The sequence below is a fragment of the Lacerta agilis genome, chromosome 10 (genome assembly GCF_009819535.1).
Source record: "Lacerta agilis isolate rLacAgi1 chromosome 10, rLacAgi1.pri, whole genome shotgun sequence".
In the NCBI taxonomy this organism is placed as follows: Eukaryota; Metazoa; Chordata; class Lepidosauria; order Squamata; family Lacertidae; genus Lacerta; species Lacerta agilis.
The window spans coordinates 9,991,871-10,014,927 of record NC_046321.1 but is presented as its reverse complement, the minus strand read 5'-3'; the positions used below and the strand labels follow the sequence as shown (position 1 = coordinate 10,014,927).

The window sequence follows — 23,057 nt, the reverse complement described above, 5'->3', positions numbered from 1 at the left end:
CAAGGAATTTTCCTACGGCTCCTCTTCTCCCCAGGCCCCATTCATGTTCTAGATTGCCCTGAGCGTCATCGGCGGCAGCTGGTTCTATTGCAACACTCAGAGCTGTTTTTAAAGGTCTGTTTAGAACAACTCACACATTTTAGAAACCAGAAACAGCTAACGATCGAAGAACTTTGTGCACGTGGAGATAACGCTAAAATACTTGGCTTTTTATTATTTTCTAGACTCGGACCAGGGAAGCTAAAAAACCATACAGGGCCAAAAAAAGGCACCGTGCATTAAAACATGAATGGATATCGCCCTCTGGCGACCATGCACGGAGTAGCTCACTTCCTCCTTTGAAAATGCAAAGTAACCCAGTTTGCAAAGATGATCCAGGGCACCCCTTCCAGCTAAGTGAGGAGGGGGGGGGTTCATAAGTCAGGCAGCTGCAGGTGCAGTTGCTGGGGTTTCCTGTGCGGTGCCTTGTGATAAGATCTCATCAGAAATACATCTCACCTGTGCCTTTCTGGGAAGATGGTACAAATATCCCAGTTTTTGAAATCATAGGCTTTCTGGTGGTGGGTCCCCCCCCCCGGCTATTTTCTGTCTGCCTTTCAGGTGCTGCCAGAGGCAAAAGCGGACCTCCCCCTCCCCCTTCCCTCTACCCAAGCAAGCAAGGAAGAATGGTGAGAGTTCAAAGACACCTTTCAGCCAGGCGAGGATGGTGCAGAGACTTCAAAGTGCTTAGAGAGGTCTGGATCTGGGGCCTGGGCCTGAGGTTACCCACCCCTCGTTCAAGACCTCCATAGCTCTGTTGGTAGAGCATGAGACTCTTAATCTCAGGGTTGTGGGTTCGAGCCCCACGTCGGGCAAAATGTTCCTGCATTGCAGGGGGTTGGGCTAGATGACCCTCAGGGTCCCTTCCAACTCTTATCAGTCTATGAAATGGGGCTAGCTGCAGAAATAAACCACGTCCGCTCTCTATCCAGGTGCAACGCAGCAGCGAGGAAGATCACGGCTGGGCAGACTCTTGGTGAGAAGCTGCCGTCAGCAAAACTCCTATGCGATTCACCCAAGATCTAATAAAGATCAAGGCGAGGGGAACAGGGAGTATCAGGGGCTCCTCGAAAAGAAAAGAAACATTTGCAAAGTATTTCTAGAGCTCTTCTTTTTTTTTTTTTTTTTGCTGAGAAGCTCCTTGCTGAAAATGCAAACCTGGTAGCCATTTGTCATTGTCTTATTGATCCAGGTCCCGTTCCCCCAAGAATGAATTTCTTCTGAGCTTCTCCAGCCACCCTCCCCTCCAGTCTGGCTCCCAAGGCCCTGCCTACACCCGCCTGCTGCCCTCAGAGGGCAACTCCTATCGCTCCTGTCTGCAGGCCCTTGCAGGCTAGGAATGATGGGAGCTGTAGTCCAGCAACTTCTGGAGGGCACCAGGTTGGGCAATCCCAGGCCACACACACCTCTCCCCCTTCCGATAATTGACTATTGATAACCTACTATTCATCCAAGGCTGGTTTCCAAAACCCGCACGAATGTGGCAGGATAACTCGGGATATAACTTATGGGACATGTGTGTAGGGGGTGTTCTGATCCACGGCAGCTGGAGATAGGTATCGGCTCTCCCCTCCATGGTGGAAGACAGGAGGGACTGCAGACTCAAGAGATGCCAACACATAAAACAGGGGAAGGGGCACCTGTGGTCCTTGAGCTGTTGACAGACTACAACTCCCATCGGCCATGCCAACAGGGGCTGATGGGAGTTGTAGTCCAACAACATCAGGTTCCCCCATCATCTTAATCAGATCTAAGTAGCTAATATAGACAACACTTCTTTAAAAAGTTCCACAGTGCTGGGTGGGACTTGGCATGCCGTTCAGAAAGCGGCTAAGGCTAGCGGCATGCTTTGCACAGGAGGCCTTGGGTTCAATCCCTGCCATCTCCAGTTAAAACAACAACAACACTCAAGGAGGAGAGTCAGAAGAAGAAAGAGGCTGCCTGCGAGAGTACTGGCTGAATGGTCTGGCTCAGTGTCAAGGCAGTTCTTTATATCCCTATATCTACATAGCATCGAAAGCAGCCTGAATTAAAATCCACTTTGTTTTGATACTTTCCTGTTTGGTACTGCACCTCTACAGATTAACAGATCAATGTGTGTCAGGCAGACGGTCATTTTCGAAGGCGGACCTGTTGTATAATCAAGGGATAGCATTTAAGAAGATGCTAGCCCCTAGGATTTTCAGAGAGGGAAGGCACCAGCTACGACGATCTCTATCGATTTGGCTCTTAAAAGAGGATGGGCATCCCATGGGAGGTTTCGGTTCAGGAATGCGACCAGGCCGGCTTGCGTTTGGAGACAAAGGCCTTGATCCCCTCCTGCCCATCCTGCAGGGCCAGGTTCTCCACCATGACCCGGGAGGCCGTTCTGTAGGCAGCGCCGACGTCCTGCTCCATCTGCTTGTAAAAGGTAGATTTGCCCAGAGCCACGACAGACCGGCTGCTCTCGCATATCCTGCGGGCGATTCTCAGGGTCTCCTCTTCCAGCTTGTCCTCTGGGATCACCCTGCTGAGGAGCCCGTGCAGAAGGGCCTCCTGAGCGGTCATGGCCTCTCCTGTCAACAGCATCTCCATCGCAACCTGGAAAGAATTGTTGCACAAACAAAGAAATTAAGGGCCAGGCGGACAGAGCGGCGAATGCAAAATGCACAGCGGGCCGGATTCTGCTCACACATCCCTCTCTAGTCTTCATCCAGGCGAGCAAGAATCATGATCAGACTTCAAGGACGCAGAGTTTCCCAAATCTGGGTCCACAGCTGTTTGTTGTTGTTTTTTGGACTACAATTCCCATCGTCCCTGACCACTGGCCCTGTTAGCTGGGGATGATGGGAGTTGTAGTCCAAAAACAACCAGAGACCCAAGTGTGGGAAGCCCTCTTCTAGACCGTCAAAAGAAATTGGGGGAAGGTGTGAAGCAAGGCCAGTGAATAGAGTGGCCTGGGGTGGGTGGGGAGAGAGAGAGAGAGAGAGAGAGAGAGAGTGATGAGGGCCAGGCAGAGAAGTGTGGAGGGCTACATTTGGACCTCAGGTCAGAGATTCCCCATGACTGTACTCAGAAGATCATAGTATTTGGTTGGGGGCCATAGTACATACATGTTGGGAAATCCCATGGGATGAAAAAAGAGGAATGAGCCCCACATGGATGACTGGCCCATGGAGACCAAGTCGCTGTGCACATACTGCCAGACCACAGGCAAATTATTACAGTTTAATCATCAGTGGGGCGAGCCCAAAATTTTGCCGCCCAAGGCAGAACAGCAAATGTCTCCCTCCCACCTTGTTCAACCGAAGGCTGACCAAGTTATTTTAGTGCACGAGGCAGAAAGTCCCACAAGCGTGCCTCAAAATGCACAGCATAAACAAATGAAAACCGCTGCCTTTCTCAAGACATCTTAAATTAGCTGCCTGAGGCAATGGCCTCGCTCCGCCTAATGCTTTGGCACGGCCACAGTTCTGAAGCCCCCAGGAGCACCTGCAGTTCAGGCGCCAACATGACCATCGTGTTTGGGGACTATCTGCTCGCAGCGAGTAGAGCAAGGGAACCAAGTACGGCAACAAACCCCTTCTTTTCAAGAGGCCTACCTTTCTCGGGAGAGATCTCCCCAGGGCCACTCCAGGCGTCGAGCAGAACAGGCCGACGTTCACTCCCGGTGTGGCGAACCTGGATTTCTCGCTGGCCACAGCGATATCGCAGCTGGCCACCAACTGGCAGCCGGCGGCCGTGGCCAAGCCGTTGACTTTGGCGATTACAGGGACAGGTAGTTTGGGGAGCAACGTCATGACCTGTAAGGAAGCAGTTTTTTTTTTTTTAAGTGCAGGTGCTCAGGACCACAATGCCTCTCCCCATATGAACCGACCCAAACCCTGCATCTCAGGCCCTCCTCTGTGCCCCCGCTCCCAGAGAAGTTTGGAGAGTGGCAACACGAGCAAGGGCCTTTTCTGTGGTGGCTCCCCATTTGTGGAATGCTCTGCCCAGAGAGGCTTACCAAGAACCATCATTGCATGTCTTTAGGCAGGCCTCCAGCCATTATTAGACAATCTACGGTCTTTTAAATGGGGGGCGGGCGGGACTATTATGATGTGATTGTTTGCTTGCCTTTATTACTATGCTACGTGAATTATTTTGCAAATGTTGTACACTGCCCTAGGATCTTTGGATAATGCGTGGTATATAAATCTTATTCTTATCAGTATTATTGAGAAAAAGTGTCACCCGTATTCTTCTAATGACAAGATCCTTTGTGGCTTTTGTTACGGCAGATGAACGCATTTAATAATACAACACCGATGTATTGCTAGTCAAATACAGAAAACCTCTCAAATCTATGGCCCCTAACCCATCTCAAATTTACGCTCGGACCATCCTGTTCCAAGTTAAGAGTCCTCCAATTCTATTCAAGGGGCAGGTCTTAGCAGTTGGGTCTTCTGTGCAACTTCTGTGGCTACTCAGTTCCTACGTCTGCCAACACTCAGCCAGATGTTGTTCCTTTGATTCTATCTCCCTGAAGAGGCCCTCAAAAAGCTCAAGCAATGCTTTAACATGTGTGTGTGTGTGTTTCCTTTTTTGAGCAAACTATCCAATTAAAATTTTGTGGCATGATGGAAGCCGATGAACCGCACCCAGGCAGGCGAGCTACTTACTTATCAAACCTTTATTAGGCATTTACATGTAAAATCACGAGAGAAAGAATCACATACAGGAACTTTAAAATATATATACACAAAGAAACAACATTTAAACTCATAGGCTGATCGTATGTGTATATTAGTAAAATCTAGAATTTCTTCCTGTTAAAGTACTCCTTGAAGCACTGCTGCCAAAAACTCGGCTACCCCCGCAGTCACCCCTTGGTCAATGTCAGAGAGACAGAATCCAACACTTCCACCCTGCTGCGGATCCAAACCGTCCAAAAGGGGGGACAACACGCGTTTACGCAGCGTACTGTGTAGTGGACAATAAAAGAGAATATGCTCTACAGTGTCCGGGACATTCAGGGAACATCTGCAGTATCTCTTGTTTCTGGGAATATTCTGATATCTACCACTGACAAATGCCGAGGGAAAGATATTCAGTCGGGCCAACATAAATGCCCTACGTTGGGCTGGTATTATTAGTTTAGTGACATAGTTGACCCTGCTATCTAGGATATTTAAATCATAGAATATGGGAGAGCAAATTTTATTTACTGCTGCCACAATATTTTGTCTCTCAACATCCTTTAGTCTAATTTGGACATTGTGAAAGATATTTAACAATGAAAGCTTTTTAACAGTGGCGGCATCGATGTGGACCATCTCACCTCAGAGCAGGTCTCAAAGACTTCTCTGTGGTGCTTCTCACCCTTCTCAAACGCCAGTTCCTTCAAGTCGTGCCCAGAAGAGAAAACGGGACCTTCTCCTGCGTGGAGGGGGGGGGGAGGCATGTGAAAGGAAGCAAGAGAATTTTATGTGCATCTTGTGCCCTCGACATGACCAAATCCTTGCCCAGAGAACGACAGGCCGACACACACATTACTGCAGAGATGGGGAAGCTGCAGTCCTCCATTTCCTGTTTGCTCAGCATCTCTTACACACACCCTCCCCCCGATAAAACATGCCCACGGTTCACTAGATGCCAGGACCGGACACCCACCTACCCCCCCCCCCCATTCTGAGGAGGAAAGCCCTGTTCATTTTGTGGAGGTCTGCCTCTTTTGTTCTTTTAGATGTGGCAGCCATTTTGTGTTGTCGCTGCCATTTTGCGGTCTGGTGCCCACGGCACTTTCTCAAAATCCCAAATGTTCCCACTGGCCCTCCAAAGGCTGATGCACACACACACACCCCAGTAGCGCAAGAACGTCTGGTGGCAAAGCAAATATAGCCAAATAAAGAAATCGTTTGTTGTTGTTGTTCAGTCGTTCAGTTGTGTCCGACTCTTCGTGACCCCATGGACCAGAGCACGCCAGGCACCCCTATCCTCCGCTGCCTCCCGCAGTTTGGCCAAACTCATGCTAGTCGCTTCGAGAACACTGTCCAACCATCTCATCCTCTGTTGTCCCCTTCTCCTTGTGCTCTCCATCTTTCCCAACATCAGGGTCTTTTCCAGGGAGTCTTCTCATGAGGTGGCCAAAGTACTGGAGCTTCAACTTCAGGATCTGTCCTTCCAATGAGCACTCAGGGCTGTTTTTTTTAAGGATGGATAAGTTTGATCTTTTTGCAGTCCATGGGACTCTCAAGAGTCTCCCCCAGCACCATAATTCAAAAGCATCAATTCTTCGGCGATCAGCCTTCTTTATGGTCCAGCTCTCACTTCCATACATTACTACTGGGAAAACCATAGCTTTAACTATACGGACCTTTGTCGGCAAGGTGATGTCTCTGCTTTTTAAGATGCTGTCTAGGTTTGTCATTGCTTTCCTCCCAAGAAGCAGGCGTCTTTTAATTTCATGACTGCTGTCACCATCTGCAGTGATCATGGAACCCAACAAAGTAAAATCTCTCACTGCCTCCATTTCTTCCCCTTCTATTTGCCAGGAGGTGATGGGACCAGTGGCCATGATCTTAGTTTTTTTGATGTTGAGCTTCAGACCATATTTGCGCTCTCCTCTTTCACCCTAATTAAAAGGTTTCATTAAAAGAAATAGTTAAAGATGCTTTAAAAGCAGAAAGGCGAGAAAAGGTGTCCGAAGAGGGGGAAGAAATTAAATATGATCGGATATTGAAGATATGTAAGAGAGGGTGGAATCTGGGGATGAATAGATGGAGGTGTCAGAGATGGAGTGAAGACAAGTCTCTCCTTAGTCAAAAGACTGTTCAAGGATGACAAGGTGGCACAAATTATTTGAATGGTCTTTTAAGATCAATTTCCCCACCCTATTACTACTACTACTATTACTGCTATCTATTAAATTTCTCTATCCGAGGCTCACAGACCGGTTTACAATATATAAACCCAAAGTTACATACCTACCCTCATAGGTTTGATGAGCAAAATACCTGAAATTATAATGACTCTCAGATCGGTGCTTTCAATATCGTGCAGAATATCCTCACGGAGGGAACGTATCATGGAGAGCGAAAGCGCATTTCTCTTGAGAGGATTGTTCAAAACAATGTTCCTGTGAAACAAAATTTTTATGAGAGATGCTTTCATACATACCGGTAGCTGTCTGCTGCACCGTGTTAAGATTTGTGGGTAACCAAGGATTGTGTTGTATCAGTATGCATAACCTCTCCGGTAAAAATATGATTCACGTTACATCATGAAACCGTGGGTATGCATTCACACTAAAACACGGTTTGCTCAGTGGTGGGTGGAGCCAGAAGCAAAAGTCGGCGGAGCAGCAATGTAAAATTCATATTTGTACATTGTGCGAGTACAGGAATTCCTACATACAGACATGTTTGCCAGGCCTCCAAGCAAGAGGCGTTAATTATCAGAGTTCAAGGTCACATTCCAACCAGGGGGAACCACTCCGGCTGCGAAGCAAGACCAGTGAGAACTGTGGCCTAGAAAGAGTCCTGAATTATAATATAAAAGAAAGAAAGAGTCTTGAATCCAGATTGAGAGGCCTGCAGGACTGCATTGCCCCCCCCCACCCCCGGCCTAAGTTTCCACACTTCAGTGCAACACTGAACGAGGTTTACTCCAAGGCAAGCACACCAGCTGCATATTATACAGGACTTCCAAAACTTAATTGCCTGATTCTAGGAATTCCATTTCTCGCATGCAAAATCAAAATCAATTATCTTTATTACGGTCAAAGACCAGAAAACAGATAATGACAATCCGTAATCGGATATAGCATTAATATAAAATAAATATAAAATAAAATTACAATCAATTCATGGAATTGTTACTTACTTTTAGGCTGAAAATTTAAGATTAAAATTTTAGAATTATAGATTAATGGAACTTTTCCGCCTATTAACATTCCTTCTGAAGGTAAAGCTCGAATCTCAGTCACTGTTCTTTGCTGGAATCAAAATAGCCGCCCAGAGTGGCTGGGGAGACCCAGCCAGATGGGCGGGGTACAAATAATAAATTATTATTATTATTATAATCATTATTCGTCTTACTCTTGAGGTGATATAACAGAATTTGGGAGCTTTGTAAAGACTACAGCAGGGGTCAGCAACCTTTTCCAGCCGTGGGCGGGTCCACTGTGCCTCAGACCATGTTTAAGGCTGGACTATATTTTGAAAATAACCCACAAATAACCCAGAGATGCATTTTAAATAAAAGGAAACATTCTACTCATGTAAAAACATGCTGATTCCCGGACCGTCCGCGGGCTGGATTTAGAAGGCGATTGGGCTGGATCCAGCCCCCGGGCCTTAGGTTGCCTACCCCCGGACTAGAGCCTCCTTCCTATGTTGCAGGCACAAAAGGAAAGCAGGCCTACGTTTTTGGTTCAGCTCCAGTTTTATTTGGGCAATGGGGTTTTCAAAGTCCACTGTTAAAGTGCCACCTTTGCCCCTTTCCCCAGTTCAGCTCACGCAAATATATTCTGTAAACTACAATGCTCAGCGGCAGAGCATTTCCATTGCACACAGAAGGCCTCATGCACAATCAACATCGTCTGCACATAGAGCATGTTTGCCCAGCAGTAGGAACAACAGAATTTTGAAGTCAGAAGAGGTCCCCCAAAGGTCATCCAGACTAGCCCTCGCTCACCGCAGGATCTTGCCCATTCTTATGCTCATATGTTTAAAAGAGCGGAACCCTCAAAAAGTCAACAGTCGTTCATGCAACATGAGGGGCAGGGGAACATGTTCCAGATGTTGTTGGAACCCAAGTCTCACCAGCCTCGGCCAGCATGACCAATGGTCAGGGAGGGCAGGAGTTTGCCCCCTCCCTAAACCTAGAGGAGGGTCAGTTTCTTCACCCCTCCCTAAGCAATTCCCCTGTCAAAAACAAAACAAAACCCACTCTCTCTTTCCAGATGACGTAAAAGCTTAAGTGACTTGAAAGGGACTAGAAACTTGATCCTGGCAAAGGGATGAGCAGTTGGGGAGGGGGGGAAAGCTGGCAAACCTCCCCAACCCAAATTCTCTGGATCCGTTCGTGCATCACAGGCAGTGGGGAGCAGTGGTTAGAGCGTCGGACTAGGACGTGGGAGACCAGGCTTCAGATCCCTAACCTACCTCACGTGGTGGTTGTGAGGATGAAATGGAGAATGGTGCACGGGCGGGGGGGGGGGAAGAACCGTGCACGCCAACCTCCTGCAGCTCTTTGGAAGGGAAAGCGGAACACCAATGAAATAAACAAGCCCATTCTTCCTCTGTTCGGCCCACCTGATCCCATCCTGCTGCCACGTGCGAGTCAGCCTCGGCTCCGCAGGAACTTGCTGGCACTGCTGCCTCCGCCCGGGCGCGCCGCCTCCGCCGCTTGCAAACGCGCGCTGGGTGCGGAGCAGCGGCCGCGGGAGCTTCGCGCTGCAGAGCCCGGCGCCTTTTGCAAAAGCAGCTGCAGCCATTGCAACCTCCGTCCCCTGTCCGGGCCGGGGGAGGAGCAGGAGGAGGAGCTGCGGCTCTTCAAGCTGCTGACCCCTGCTGGCTGCCAAAGGACAGCCGAAAACTGATTTTTTTCTGCTACAGTGGTACCTTAATTCTCAAACTTAATCCGTTTCGGAAGTCCGTTCCAAAACCCAAGAGTTCCAAAACCAAGGCGCGCTTTCCCACAGAAATTTCTGGTTAAAAATATTTCAGGAAATGGAACAAATTACATCTCAATCGATCAATTTAGATCCCAAAACAGCATTGCTTTCCACTGTATAACGTTTTAAGTGTGTTTTAAGTGTGACACTAGATGGCATTTCACAGCGTTTTTTTTAATATGTGTCTAGATTTCATCCCTGTTGTCTTTGGCAGTGAGATATTTTACTTTCTTGGGTTCCATGATCACTGCAGATGGTGACAGCAGTCACGAAATTAAAAGATAGTTAAGGTATGGTTTTCCGTATAGTTAAGGTATGGTTTTCCCAGTAGTAGGCCTAATGTATGGAAGTGAGAGCTGGACCATAAAGAAGACTGATCGCCCAAGAATTGATGCTTTTGAATTATGGTGCTGGAGGAGACTCTTGAGAGTCCCATGGACTGCAAGAAGATCAAAGCTATTCATTCTGAAGGAAATCAGCCCTGAGTGCTCACTGGAAGGACGGATCCTGAAACTGAGGCTTCAATACTTTGGCCACCTCATGAGAAGAGAAGACTCCCTGGAAAAGACCCTGATGTTGGGAAAGATGGAGGGCACAAGGAGAAGGGGACGACGGAGGACGAGATGGTTGGATAGTGTTCTCCCCCAAACTGCAGGAGGCAATGGAAGACAGGAGTGCCTGGCATGCTCTGGTCCATGGGGTCACGAAGAGTCGGACACAACTGAACGACTAAACAACAAATATTCCATCCCTGTCTCCTCTTCTCCAGGCTAAACATACCCAGTAGCTTTTGCCCCACTCTTTACAAGCACAGGCCTGCACTTTAAAGTTCCATGTCGCCATCCCCCCCCCTTTATTTGCACCCACTGGAGAATTCCCCGTGAACTTTTCTCCCCCCACTTTCTCCATGCCATGCATAATTGCTTGAAATGTTATCCTCACACGGGAAATTTTTCACATATCACCTTCGTTACAATCATCCACATCCTTTAAATTTCTATACTGCCCTTCACCCGAAGATCAAGGAGTGGCTTGCAATATAAAAACAAAAAAATACATACCATAATAAACAAACTACAAAAAACATCCCCCTCATAGATTGTTTAAATGCCATAGATTGTTTAATTAGCCAAAGGTCTTTGAGAAAAGGAATGCTTTATAGGCAAGAGAAAGAATGAAAACTATAAACATTTGTGAGAAATGTCAATGAATGCAAAACGTATAGCCTGTCACAATTCGCTTAAGGACGAAATGTGTGCAAAGGAAGCCAAAAAATCTTTTACAATCATTGCAATACCATATTAGGTATTAATATATGAATCCAAACAAAAAAAAAATAAAAAAAATCCCTTCCAGTAGCACCTTAGAGACCAACTAAGTTTGTTCCTGGTATGAGCTTGGTATCTGAAGAAGTGTGCATGCACACGAAAGCTCATACCAAGAACAAACTTGGTTAGTCTCTAAGGTGCTACTGGAAGGAATTTTTTATTTTGTTTTGTTTTGACTATGGCAGACCAACACGGCTACCTACCTGTAACTGGAACTATATAAATCCAGTTCCACTTAATATAAAGGCAAACATAAACTTACTAAAACAAAATAAAATAAAAAATTCTTTCCAGTAGCACCTTAGAGACCAACTAAGTTTGTTCTTGGTATGAGCTTTCGTGTGCATGCACACTTCTTCAGATACACTGAGACGGAAGTCACCAAACCCTTAAATACAGTGAGGGAGTGGGGAGGGGTATTACTCAGAAGGGTGGTGGGAATGGGTGATCAGCTCATAGGTGTGGAAAACCTGTTGACGGCTGCAATTAGTCCTGCAGGGAAGGCAAGGGGTGAGATGGCTAAAGATAGCTTTGTCATGTATAATGAGATAAGAATCTAATGTCTTTGTTCAGACCAGGTTTTTCCATGGTTTTAAGTTTGGTGATTAGTTGTAACTATGGCAGACCAACACGGCTACCCACCTGTAACATAAACTTACTATACTTACTAAATGCTGCACCTAGCTGCTAGAGGGCAGCACTTTCCAGTAAAATAATAGCGCACTCTAATTTTGTTCTCCTTTTGCAAAGCTACCTGTTTCATCAAATCCCTGCTTCTTCAATTGCTTCCCCTCTCTGCCTTTCCACTGTTCCTTCCCGGCTCACCTTTGCTCTAGTCCAAGTTGCAATCTCTGTTTCACCGCTTCACTTCCCAAACCTCGCAAGACCTGAGCTAATAGGGCTGGTCACTTTTCACAGCCACAATTACATTAGAATTTCTGTAAGTATAAGTGACCACCCTGGGGCGCAAGCCTGGGCAGTGCGTGCGGAGGTCCTGTGATGCCCAGACGACAAGACCCCCGCCTCTCGGCCTCACTGATGGGGTCCAAAGGAAAGCAGAGCAAGACGTCTGGCACCAGCTTGGCTGCAGGAGTTGCCGGAAGGAGGCGGACAAGGCGCCATCCAATTGCCTTAGGGACTTCGCTCCAGATTTGTGTAGGGCAGGGGTCGGCAACCTGCGGCCCATGGGCCACAAGCGGCCCACGGGGGTCATTTAAATGGCCCCCGAACTGAGCTACCTGCTCAGCGAGTCCCCGCCCGCTGCGCTAAACCGGCGCAGCGCGGAGTGGGGACTCGCTTCTGTGGCACCGTAAATCGCATCTGTGCAGACGCCGGAAATCACGTCTGCACCTGTGCAGGTGCTGAAAATCACATCTGTGCAGACGCGATCCAGCCCACGGAGCGATCTCCACGGGAGTGAACCGGCTCAGGCGAGGTAAACCTTGTTGACCCCTGGTGTAAGGTTTACTCCTTAGCCTGTCGTCTCCTGAAGATATCCCGCAAGGCAGCAGAGGTTTAGGATCAGAGTTTTCCTCCTCTTAAACGGGCTCCCTGTGATGGCCTGGGACTCCGGCTCGGACTCGGAGCCGGAGGAGTCGCAGCCTGCACCGGACCCTCTGCCTGGGACATCGGGTGAACCAAGTCTGGGGCCTTGTCCTGAGGAGCCTCAGTCTGCTCAGCCTCCCCTGCAACAAGACTCAGCTGAGCCGAATCTAGGGCCTGAGTCTGCCTTGGTTCCAGATGCAGGGGATACCTCATTGCCATCAGCCGGGGTCATCACCAGGAGCTGGCCCACTGCCGGCTGGGGCTGAGGCGGCTCCTGGGTCCTGTACCCCACAGGTATCTCCCAAGCTGCAGAGACACAGGGCTGATAGAAGGAGAGACCTGAGTACTCGCAGGAAGAGTGCTCGCCTCCAGGTGAGGGGAGGAAATGAGTTGCCAGGGGATCGGGGCCATCCGTTACGCCGTTCTAGATAAAAGGCAGCCAGACCCCGCCCCAGGTTGCGGGAGCAACATTGTTGGTTGGTAGTTCCTGCTTGAGACCTGTCTTGCTTTCCTGCCTGAGTTCCTGACCCGCCCTGGTTCCCTGCCTGCATACCTGTTCCTGACTTTGCCTGACTCCCTGCCCTGCACCCAGCTTCAGCTACTACGGACTGTCTCTATGCTGAACCTTTGACCATGGACTGGACTTTGACCTTGCCTCTCAGGTAACCCACGGGACCAGCACACTCCCCTCCCAAACTGACAAGCACCACCTGCCCCTCACTTCCCTCTACAGCACGTACAGAAACCACAATCTTGACCGTTGGACCCACTATTGACCTTATCTGGTCAATGTGCCGGAGTCTGCTTTTGCATGCAGGGGAAGCCCCTAACTCACCAAGGGTTTGAGACCCATCGGCTACCCTCAACTAGTTTAGCCAGCCAGTCAAAGTTGTTTCCGGGGTGTGACTGCTGTCTCATGCTGACATCTTCTAGTAGTCACAGGTGAGAGCTGAGTGGGGCTCTGGTGGGGACCAAAGGTGGCCAAACTACCCCAAAAGGATCACGATGTGTCCCCACCAGAGGTACTACTCATCCGCTAACACCCCATACATTTATTAATCACTATTTGTTGTTGTTTAGTCATTTAGTTGTGTCCGACTCTTCGTGACCCCATGGACCAGAGCACACCAGGCACTCCTGTCTTCCACTGCCTCCCACAGTTTGGTCAGACTAATGTTGGTAGCTTCGAGAACATTGTCCAACCATCTCGTCCTCTGTCGTCCCCTTCTCCTTGTGCCCTCCATCTTTCCCAACATCAGGGTCTTTTCCAGGGAGTCTTCTCTTCTCATGAGGTGGCCAAAGTATTGGAGCCTCAGCTTCAGGATCTGTCCTTCCAGTGAGCACTCAGGGCTGATTTCCTTCAGAATGGATAGGTTTGATCATCTTGCAGTCCATGGGCCCCTCAAGAGTCTCCTCCAGCAAGCAATAATAGCAGGAGATTAGCAAGTAGCCTGCCTCTTCTACCAGAAAGTGAGGGACTCTGGCGATGTCTACAGTTTCCAGGAACTCTTCTCGTGGTGAGACTTTTGAGCTGAGAGTTTGTTTGGATCCTGGGCAAGAACCTGGAACTTGAGAGGGAAGGTGTGCTAGAAGGAAAATGAGCTGAGATTGATTTTTATGTATTAGCATCTTTGCATTGATGTGCCGTTTTTATGCGTAACTGTGTGTTTTCGTAATATTTTGTTTACGCTGTCTGTTGTTGCTTCAGTTTTCTTTATGCCGTTTAGAAGTATTTTAAATCTATCAAACGGTATAGAAATTCAATAATCAATAATCAGTCAATCACCTGCTATTCTCAGGCTGCTGCCAGGGTAGCCGCTACCGATTCCTTCTGTGAGAACTAGGCCACAGTTGCAAGACTGATAGTGATCTAATCGAGACTCAGTATGGTAAGCATGTCAACAGGATTCCTGAATAGTACCTTTCGGGGCACGTTGCACCAGCGATTGGGACACATCAGGTGTGTGCAGAAGGTTCTGGCCAGAGGGTAGCATTCTTATTTTTGTTGTACAGGTTCGGCTGGCACTGAGTCATGGAGCTATACAGGCCAGGGGAATTTCTGTGTGCGTGAGTGTGTGTGCATGTACTCTGAATGTTGTATTGCAGATGATAAAAGGAAGAAGGCATCCTTGGCCAAAGGAAACAACTTCTTTACTCAATGGGTGTGCTGTTCCACACCAGTTGTACTCGGAGCAGACCCACTGAAACCAATGTATTTGAAGAGCCAGTGTACCATAACGGTTAGAGTGTTGGACTATGACCTGGGAGACCATGGCTTGAATCTCCGCTCTCAGCCATGAAGCTCGCTGGGTGACCTTGGCTTGGGCCAGCCGAACCTACCTCACAGGGTTGTTGTGAGGATGAAATGGGGAGGGGGGGGAGGAAGAACCGTGTGCAGCACTTGGAGCTCCTTGGAAGATGAAGGTGGTCTATAAATGTAAAAAATAAAAATAATAAACACACTGAGTTCAGTGGATCTAGTCTATGACTTAGATGGACAGCACACAACTTGTGGTCTCATTCTTTCTTTTTAAAGCTGTGTTTAAAGACTCTTGGTTGATTAGAAGATGCCTGCTTCTTGGGAGAAAAGCAATGACAAACCTAGGCAGCATCTTAAAAAGCAAAGACATCACCTTACCGACAAAGGTCCGTATAGTTAAAGCTATGGTTTTCCCAGTACTGTAGAGCTGGACCATAAAGAAGGCTGATCGCCGAAGAATTGATGCTTTTGAATTATGGTGCTGGAGGAGACTCTTGAGAGTCCCATGGACTGCAAGAAGATCAAACCTATCCATTCTTAAAGAAATCAGCCCTGAGTGCTCACTAGAAGGACAGATCCTGAAGTTGAGGCTCCAGTACTTTGGCCACCTCATGAGAAGAGAAGACTCCCTAGAAAAGACCCTGATGTTGGGAAAGATGGAGGGCACAAGGAGAAGGGGACGACAGAGGATGAGATGGTTGGACAGTGTTCTCGAAGCTACTAACATGAGTTTGGCCAAACTGCGAGAGGCAGTGAAGGATAGGCAGGCCTGGCGTGCTCTGGTCTATGGGGGCACGAAGAGTCGGACACGACTGAACGACTGAACAACAACAACAACTTTTTTCCTACACCAGGAGGGCGTGGATTAGAATAACTCTTCCACCCCATTGCCCTTGGCCAGGAATGGATGAAGGAACCTGTGGTCTGCAGGATAATGTTGGAGTCCAGCTCCCATGAGCCCCAGCCAGCATGGTCAATGGTCAGGAATGACGGAAGTTGTAGTCCAGGAACACCTGGAGGGCCAAAGGTTCTCTGCCCCAGATTTAGCTACTGTTGTTTTACAATGGGTCGTTTTTACTTTCTGGAACAGCTCTCCCAACATGAACCTATGCAGGCCTTTTCAGTTTGTGGCTCTCAGTCTGCAGAATGCTCTTCCCAGCAAGTTCAACCTGGTGCCCTCATTGACATCACTTTGGCACTAAGTAAAGACTTACCTCCCCCCTCCCAGGCTTCTGATAAACTGAGACGGTGTTGTTTTGCTGCCAGCATGCTGCCAAGTTCCCTACACCCATTATGAGGGTTGCTTTATTTTGTTGTGTGTGTGTGTGTGTGTGTGTGTGTGTGTGTGATGGTCTGATGCATTTACATTTTTAAATGTGTTGTAAGTCGCTTGGAGACCTTTGGGTAACAAGTGATTAAACCAGGCTTCCTCAGCCTTGGCCCTCGAGATGTTCTGAGGCTACAATTCCCATCATCCCTGACCACTGGTCCTGCTAGCTAGGGATCATGGGAATGGGAGTTGTAGGCTAAAAACTGTTAGAGATTTCAAATTGCCTACATGCAGAAATTCAGCTGTCTATCTTCAAGCAATTACCAGTTGGCAGAAAGCCCAGATCTGCTCTTTCTCTAGACCCTTAGCAATGGCCTGTGATTGGTCAATGAGTTCCTAAAGAGTGAGCTCTGTGTGAGAGCTTGTGTGGTTGGTGTAGAGAAAGTGGTCAGTGTAGAGAGAGAGAGACAGAGAGGAGAGGTTTTATGTTTTGTTTCTTTTATTTGTAAAGTCTGTACATAGCAACTTATGGATACTAGTTGCTTCAATAAATGCTGTATATAGTTATCCAGTGAGTTGCTGAGTTCCTGCATTGTGCTGTCCAGTTAATTACACAACAGCCAGAAGCTTCCAGAAAAGTCTGCGGTTAACTCTGCTGTGTCCAGGAATACGTTATACTCCTGACACTAAATCTAAATCTGGAGGGCCGAGGTTGAGGAAGCCTGGACTAAACAGTAATAACAGTAGCAATAACAAGGGAAAGGAGAATGTTGGCTGCTTTGAGACTCCTTCGGGTAGTGATAAAGCGGGATATCAAATCCAAACATCTCCTCCTCCTCCTCTTCCTCTTCCTTTGGGCCACACCAGGGAGGTCAAGAGGGGGGGTCTTGTTGTCTGGGCAGCCCAGGACCTCCAGGCACACTGCCCAGGCTCTCACCCCTGGGAGGTTACTTCAGTGCTGCTAACACAGTGGTTAGACTTCACCCCTGGAGGCGCACTCCATTGTCTCGCAAGACAGAAGGATGCCAACAAACAGCTGATGTCAAGGCCACCTTCGGCCGTTACCTTCATGGATTACACCTGCTCCAGCAGCGCAGAAGCAAACCTTTCTCTTCCTGCCATGTGCTTGCCTCTGACCCAGCTTTGTCTTAGCCTGTATTTGGATTTCGCTCGCGCTGCAGAATTTAGCTCTAACGGGGAGGGTGCACTGAAAAGAATGTAGAAATAAGGGATGATATGAAACCCAGATATCAGAGGAGAAGTCAGAGGAAGTGGGGGGGGGGAAGGAGGCAGGGGGGAGTCAACGCAGAAAGTGGAGAACCTGTAAGGAGAAAATGGATAATTGGAAAGTGGGGCAGGCAGTGGTGGAGACGGAAGGCACCTGTATTGACAGAAATAGCTTCTTTTATCAGGTGTTCAGGAAAGGCAAGCTGGCGGGGTGCAATCGGAACAGATTCAGGCGCTAATGAGAACAGCGTCCTGGGCCGGCCGATGCGAAGTTTGGAAAACTCCGAACAAAGGCTGCCAGGGTGGCAGTCGGGAGGAGGACTAATAAACGAAGAGGAGCTGATTAAGAGAGTAAAGATTAGGAAGTGTGTGTTGAATTGGACATTGGGTTTAATAGAGGGCAGCCTGGAACAAATTGCCTGTGGGCTCACTCTTGGAAAGGTGTGCTGCGTCAGCCAAGTGATGGGAGCTGCGTGCGGGAGCACAACTTGACATAGGGTTCAAGCCCACAGGAAAAGAAATGGAGATGGGTGTTTTAATTCACATGGAACCGGTCGCGTGCTAAGAATAGAGATATTAGGAATCACCTTTCCTATAGCTGCAGAAAATGTTGATGGGGAGGGCAGAAGGTGTGCCAGAAATTTTATTAAGTTGTTTGTTATTACATTTATATTCTACCTTTTCTCCAATGTAAGGTAGAAAAAGGGTAAAGGACCCCTGGACGGTTAAGTCCAGTCAAAGGCGACTATGGGGTTGCGGCGCTCATCTCGCTTTTAGTTGGAGGGAGCTGGGGTTTGTCCACAGGCAGCTTTCCAGGTCATGTGGCAAGTGTGACTAAGCCGCTTCTGGCGCAACGGAACACCTTGATGGAAATCAGAGTGCACGAAAACACCGTTTACCTTCCTGCTGCAGTGGTACCTATTTATCTACTCACGCTGGTGTGCTTTCAAACTCCTAGGTTGGCAGGAGCTGGGACAGAGCAACGGGACCTCACCCCGTTGCGGAGATTTGAACCGTCGACCTTCTGATCGGCAAGCCCAAGAGGCTCATTGGTTTAGACCACAGTGCCACCCGCATCCCAAGGAGCTGAAATTCTCCAAGGAGCTCAAGGTCACTCTCTCTCTCTCTCTCTCTCCCCACCTCTCCATTTTATCCTCAAAGTGTCTCCTGCTTGGAAATGAAGAAGAGGTGGTTCTGGCCCCCAATAAGAGGGTGTTTTAATATGGCTTGGGCTGTTTGTTTTAAGAATGGAAACTCAGCTCATTCTAACCCAGGGGTCCCCAAACTAAGGCCTGCGGGCCAGATAAGGCCCAAGGGACTTGTTTATCCGGTCCGTGGCGACCCCTGCTGCCCGCTGCCACTGCCTGCTCTTACCGGCACTGCGCTGCGCTGCACGGCTGCCCACTTCCGGGTTGGAGGAGCGCTGGAAATAGCTTGTGCACATGTGCAAGCATTATTTCCGGTGCACATGCGGGTCGGAGGAAGCCCGTGCACATGTGCACAAGCTATTTCCAGTGTTCCTCTGACCCAGAAGTGCGCCGGAAATAGCATGTGCACATGTGTATCGGCATGCGCTCCCCGCCCTCTGGCCCGCTGTGCAATTGGCGCTGGAGACACCGGCCCAAGGCGCGGTAAGTTTGCTGACCCCTGTCCTAACCGGTGAGCATGGTGTCCCTGACATTGCCTGTCACTTAAGTGCTTGATAAACAAATACTGCCTAACGTGTCTAATTCGCCCGATTTTTCCAATGGCATTCTATCAGCTTTCCAACTGCACATCCCTCTCCCCCTGAACTTCACATTTTGTATCCAACTGCACATTTAAAAAAACACACACACACAAAACCAACCAACAACAACCTTGGGCCATAGCTCGGTTGTAGAGCACATGCATTGCACACAGAAAGTCCCAGGTCCAATTTCTGGCATCTCCATAGGTGCTTCCACACAGAGGTTTTTGGTGGACCCTGCACCGCTCGCGCATGCAAGCTCTGTGCTGTGTCCACACAACTTCATCCTCGCCAGACTTTGCCGCCTGGTATTACTTTCCCATTTAATCCGGATTTATTTTTCCGTCGAAAATCCGATTAAGTAGGAAACCCCCCCCAGCAGATACAGTAAATCCAGATTAAAGCAGGTGTCCGGTGGGGGAGGACATTGAGTGGCATTTTGATGAGGACAGCATGTGGACACTGTGAAAAACTTGCAAGGCAATAAGCTGCCACGTAGAAGCGTCCCTGGTTGGGCTGCGAAAGGCCTGCCTGAAATCCTGCAAAGCTGCCGACTAGTAGACAGTACTAAATTAAATGGATGAGGGATAAGCAATTTGGTGTCCCTCTCCTATCAGTCCAGGCCAGCTCAGCCAGTAGTCAGAGATGATGGCAGCTGTAGTCTAAAACAGCTGGAAATTGCCGGATTGGCTAGTCCTGAAATGGTCCAGTGGTATGACTTCGTATAAATATGGTACATGCTATATATAGAGCAGTGGTTCCCAGCCTTTTCTGCCTATGAATAATAGAATTGTAGAGTTAGAAGGGATCCCAATGTTCATCTAGTCCAATTCCCTGCAACCCAGGAATCTCAAGCTGTGGTCTCCCCATTCCAATTTGAAATCTCACCAGACCCTGCTTAGCTTTGCAAATATGGTAGCAGTTTCATTGTTTCACCACCAGGAGGCTATGGGCCACTTGAAGATCGTGGAGGGTCTTGGCCAGGGGTCAGCAAATTTTTTCAGCAGGGGGCCGGTCCACTGTCCCTCAGACCTTGTGGGGGGCCGGACTATTTTTTTTTTGGGGGGGGGGGAATGAACGAATTCCTATGCCCCACAAATAACCCAGAGATGCATTTTAAATAAAAGGACACATTCTACTCCTGTAAAAACATACTGATTCCCGGACTGTCCGCGGGGCCAGATTGAGAAGGCGATTGGGCCGCATCCGGCTGCCAGGCCTTAGTTTTCCTACCCATGGTCTTGGCGGACCTCTTAATGCAAGTGTGTCCAAACTTTTTTTGAAAGAGGGCCAGATTTGATGAAGTGAATGGCTCTGAGGGCCGATCAAAGGGCCGACCAAAGTTGTTGACTTTTTTTAGGATTGAAGTTGTTGAGCTTTTTTATTATTTTACTCCAAGAAATAAACTGCCACAGGGGCTGGATTAAACCAACTGGCGGGACGGATTAGGCCCCCGAAATGGACTTTGGACATGCCTGCCTTAATGGTTTTTCTGCCTGTTGTAGCAATTGTAATGTGCTGTGCTACATGCTGTATGCATTTTTATTGCTTCTGTTATTTCCTGCGTATTTCCTGCACAGTAAAGGACAGTTTAAGAAATGAAAGAAGCCAATAAAAATCACAATTAATAATCAACACGAATATTTTATGTGACGGATGTGTCGTCCCCCGTCTTCCAGCACAAGAACCACGGGCATCTCTCACAGCACCTGAACGAAGCTCACAGACCACCACTCACCAGCTGATAAGGGGCAAGCCCATTCCCACTAAGCGCTGCTTTTCTGCCAGTGCGTGCAGGAAGTGCGCCAGCAAAGTAGACTCCCGCCACCTTGTGGGTCAGCTTCGATCAATCTCCAGAATCTCTGATAAGATAAGATTTCTTTATTGTCATTGTACAAGTACAACGTTGTACAAGTGCAACGAAATTGGATGCCATCCCATAAAAACAAAACGAAAGAGCACAAAAAAACAAAACAAAAAAAAATTGTCAGCCACACATGCACGTACATACACACCCATCACAACTCTCCAAGGTCATATTATCTGGTTACAGCATTTAAGATGGTTATAGCTCTTGGGTAGAAACTATTCTTCAATCTATTTGTTCTTGATCTAATTGTTCTATATCCCTTGCCCCAAAGGCAGTGGTGCAAAAAGACTATATCCCGGATGAGATGGATCCTGTAAAATATTGCTTACTTTTTTAAGGCAACGGGAACTGTCTAGTTCTTCCAAAGATGGGAGAGGGTGCAGGGTCAACTTGGCCAATGAATCATCATGATGTCAGATGACTGACAGGTGGGCGGCTCCCCTCGCCTGTCAAAGTGGGCCTGAGGGTTGCAGGGCACCAGCAGGCCAATAATATTTCCCACTACAGCAGGCACAGGCAAACTCGGCCCTCCAGATGTTTTGGGACTACAACTCCCACCATCCCTTACCACTGGTCCTGTTAACTAGGGATGATGGGAGTTGTAGTCCCAAAACATCTGGAGGGCTGAGTTTGCCTATGCCTGCACTACAGTGAGTAGGAGGAGGTGATCCCCCTTAAGAGAGTAAGGACAGGGCATAAATCCCTCCCCCAAATCTGGGGCTGGCACTAGTAATTTATAGCAGAATCCCATGAAAGTTTACTCAGACGTTAGAACCACTGTGTTCAATGGGGGTTTCAATACGTTTGCGTGCATGAGTGTTGCTGCATCCCTTCCCCAAGTATGCACCCCCCCCAAAAGGATTGAAAACCTCAGCTTGAAACAAAGTGCATGCAGGGTTGTAACTTTACAGTACAGCCCTATACATATCTACCGGTACTCATTTCACAGTTTTTATCTGTTTTTCAATATCTTAGAAATAAATTGCCTTGAGACGGTGGTTTAGAAGGCAATTAATAAGTCCAATAATAGTATGCTAGAGTAAATCCCACTGGGGATTGTTCCCATATAAGTGGGTACGGGATTGAATGGCAGCCCTAAAAACCTACATTCTAAACTGGATCTCTTGTATGTTTTCGGAAGAAAGGCACACCGTGTTCAGCAGTGATTATTCCTGCTGGGTGCTGCAGTAAGAGGTAGGTAAGAGTGTAACCCATGCTGTTACCTTCATTAAGATCAGAAACTTGCTTTTCTGAGACAGAAGCCAGTTTGGACGAGGAGGCAGAAGGGCACCACAGGAGTTTCGAGGCTGCTTTCAAGAGTTAACAGATGTCTCCATGTCCCTTATCTACCACCAGATATTGTTGTGGTATGCTACAGAGAATGCCTGAAAAGAGCAATGAGCTTTATTCCCCACTCCTGCTGAAACAAGTTCCCCTCTCCACTTTCCCCCAGAACGAGGAGAGGCATGAAAAGGGCAGAGGAGAGCAGAAATTGGCTGCGTGCAGGCACAGTCTCCAATTGCTTTGGAAAATCTCTGGGGAGGCGGGGACTTAGGCAGTTGTGGGGAGGTGCAGACCTTCAGATGAGTTGCTGTGCTCATTAGGCCTGACATTTCTATGTAGATGTTTTTGCTAATAAAGAGTTAATGCCAACTTGCACGGTGTGATTTACTGCTGGTTCACTCCCGACATTGATGTCTGTTTAGTGAGCCATCATATTTTACACACACACAGACATGTATGTTTAGTTTATACATTATTTGTTGCTTAGGTTTTCTTCATTTGATGGGCTAATGTGGCACCGATTGGTGTTTAACGCAGCAACACTTATACTTTGGAATTCACTGCCTTTTGATATTAAGCATGCTCCTTCACTGTGTTCTTTTCGGTGTCTGCCATAAACATTTTTGTTTAGCCAAGCATACACAGATGGACCATTCCATGAAAAATGAGCCTGATAAGAATGCTAGATGAGCACTGGACTTTGGTGAGGAAGATTCCAAACATGCAGTCTAACCATTTTTTTAAAAAGCTAAAGACAAAAGAAGTTTATTTTATGGACCTTCTTTTCAAAAGTCCACCCACGTAGTCTTCACAGAAGTGTTCAAGTTAAAAGTTTTCTGATGATTGTCCCACCCGTGACAGCATTTTT

General features: G+C 48.0%; 1 protein-coding gene across 2 annotated transcripts; it reads right to left on the bottom strand.

Moving 5' to 3' along the window:
• Window positions 1-1,962: 1,962 nt before the first annotated feature.
• On the bottom strand, window positions 1,963-9,528 carry ECHDC3 (enoyl-CoA hydratase domain containing 3). Of its 2 annotated transcripts, none has more exons than XM_033162993.1 (5): window positions 9,315-9,528; window positions 6,984-7,135; window positions 5,339-5,436; window positions 3,621-3,821; window positions 1,963-2,619 (listed from the first exon to the last, which is right to left on the bottom strand). In XM_033162993.1, the coding sequence occupies exons 1-5, from the start codon at window positions 9,494-9,496 to the stop codon at window positions 2,305-2,307; spliced, it is 948 nt and encodes a 315-aa protein (XP_033018884.1). In that variant the 5' UTR covers window positions 9,497-9,528; the 3' UTR covers window positions 1,963-2,304. The 2 variants fall into 2 exon arrangements, with proteins under 2 accessions (XP_033018884.1, XP_033018885.1); XM_033162994.1 differs by having other exon boundaries at window positions 7,014-7,135; window positions 9,315-9,526.
• Window positions 9,529-23,057: the final 13,529 nt, after the last annotated feature.

Excerpts from the sequence above, each read along its gene's own strand:
- ECHDC3 (XM_033162993.1), bottom strand. The coding sequence starts at position 9,496 with ATGGCTGCAGCTGCTTTTGCAAAAGGCGCCGGGCTCTGCAGCGCGAAG. Across the intron at positions 5,437-6,983 it reads CATCAAACCTATGAGGGTAG|GAGAAGGTCCCGTTTTCTCT; the intron begins GTATGTAACTTT and ends CCCTCCACGCAG. Across the intron at positions 2,620-3,620 it reads GGAGATCTCTCCCGAGAAAG|GTTGCGATGGAGATGCTGTT; the intron begins GTAGGCCTCTTG and ends AATTCTTTCCAG.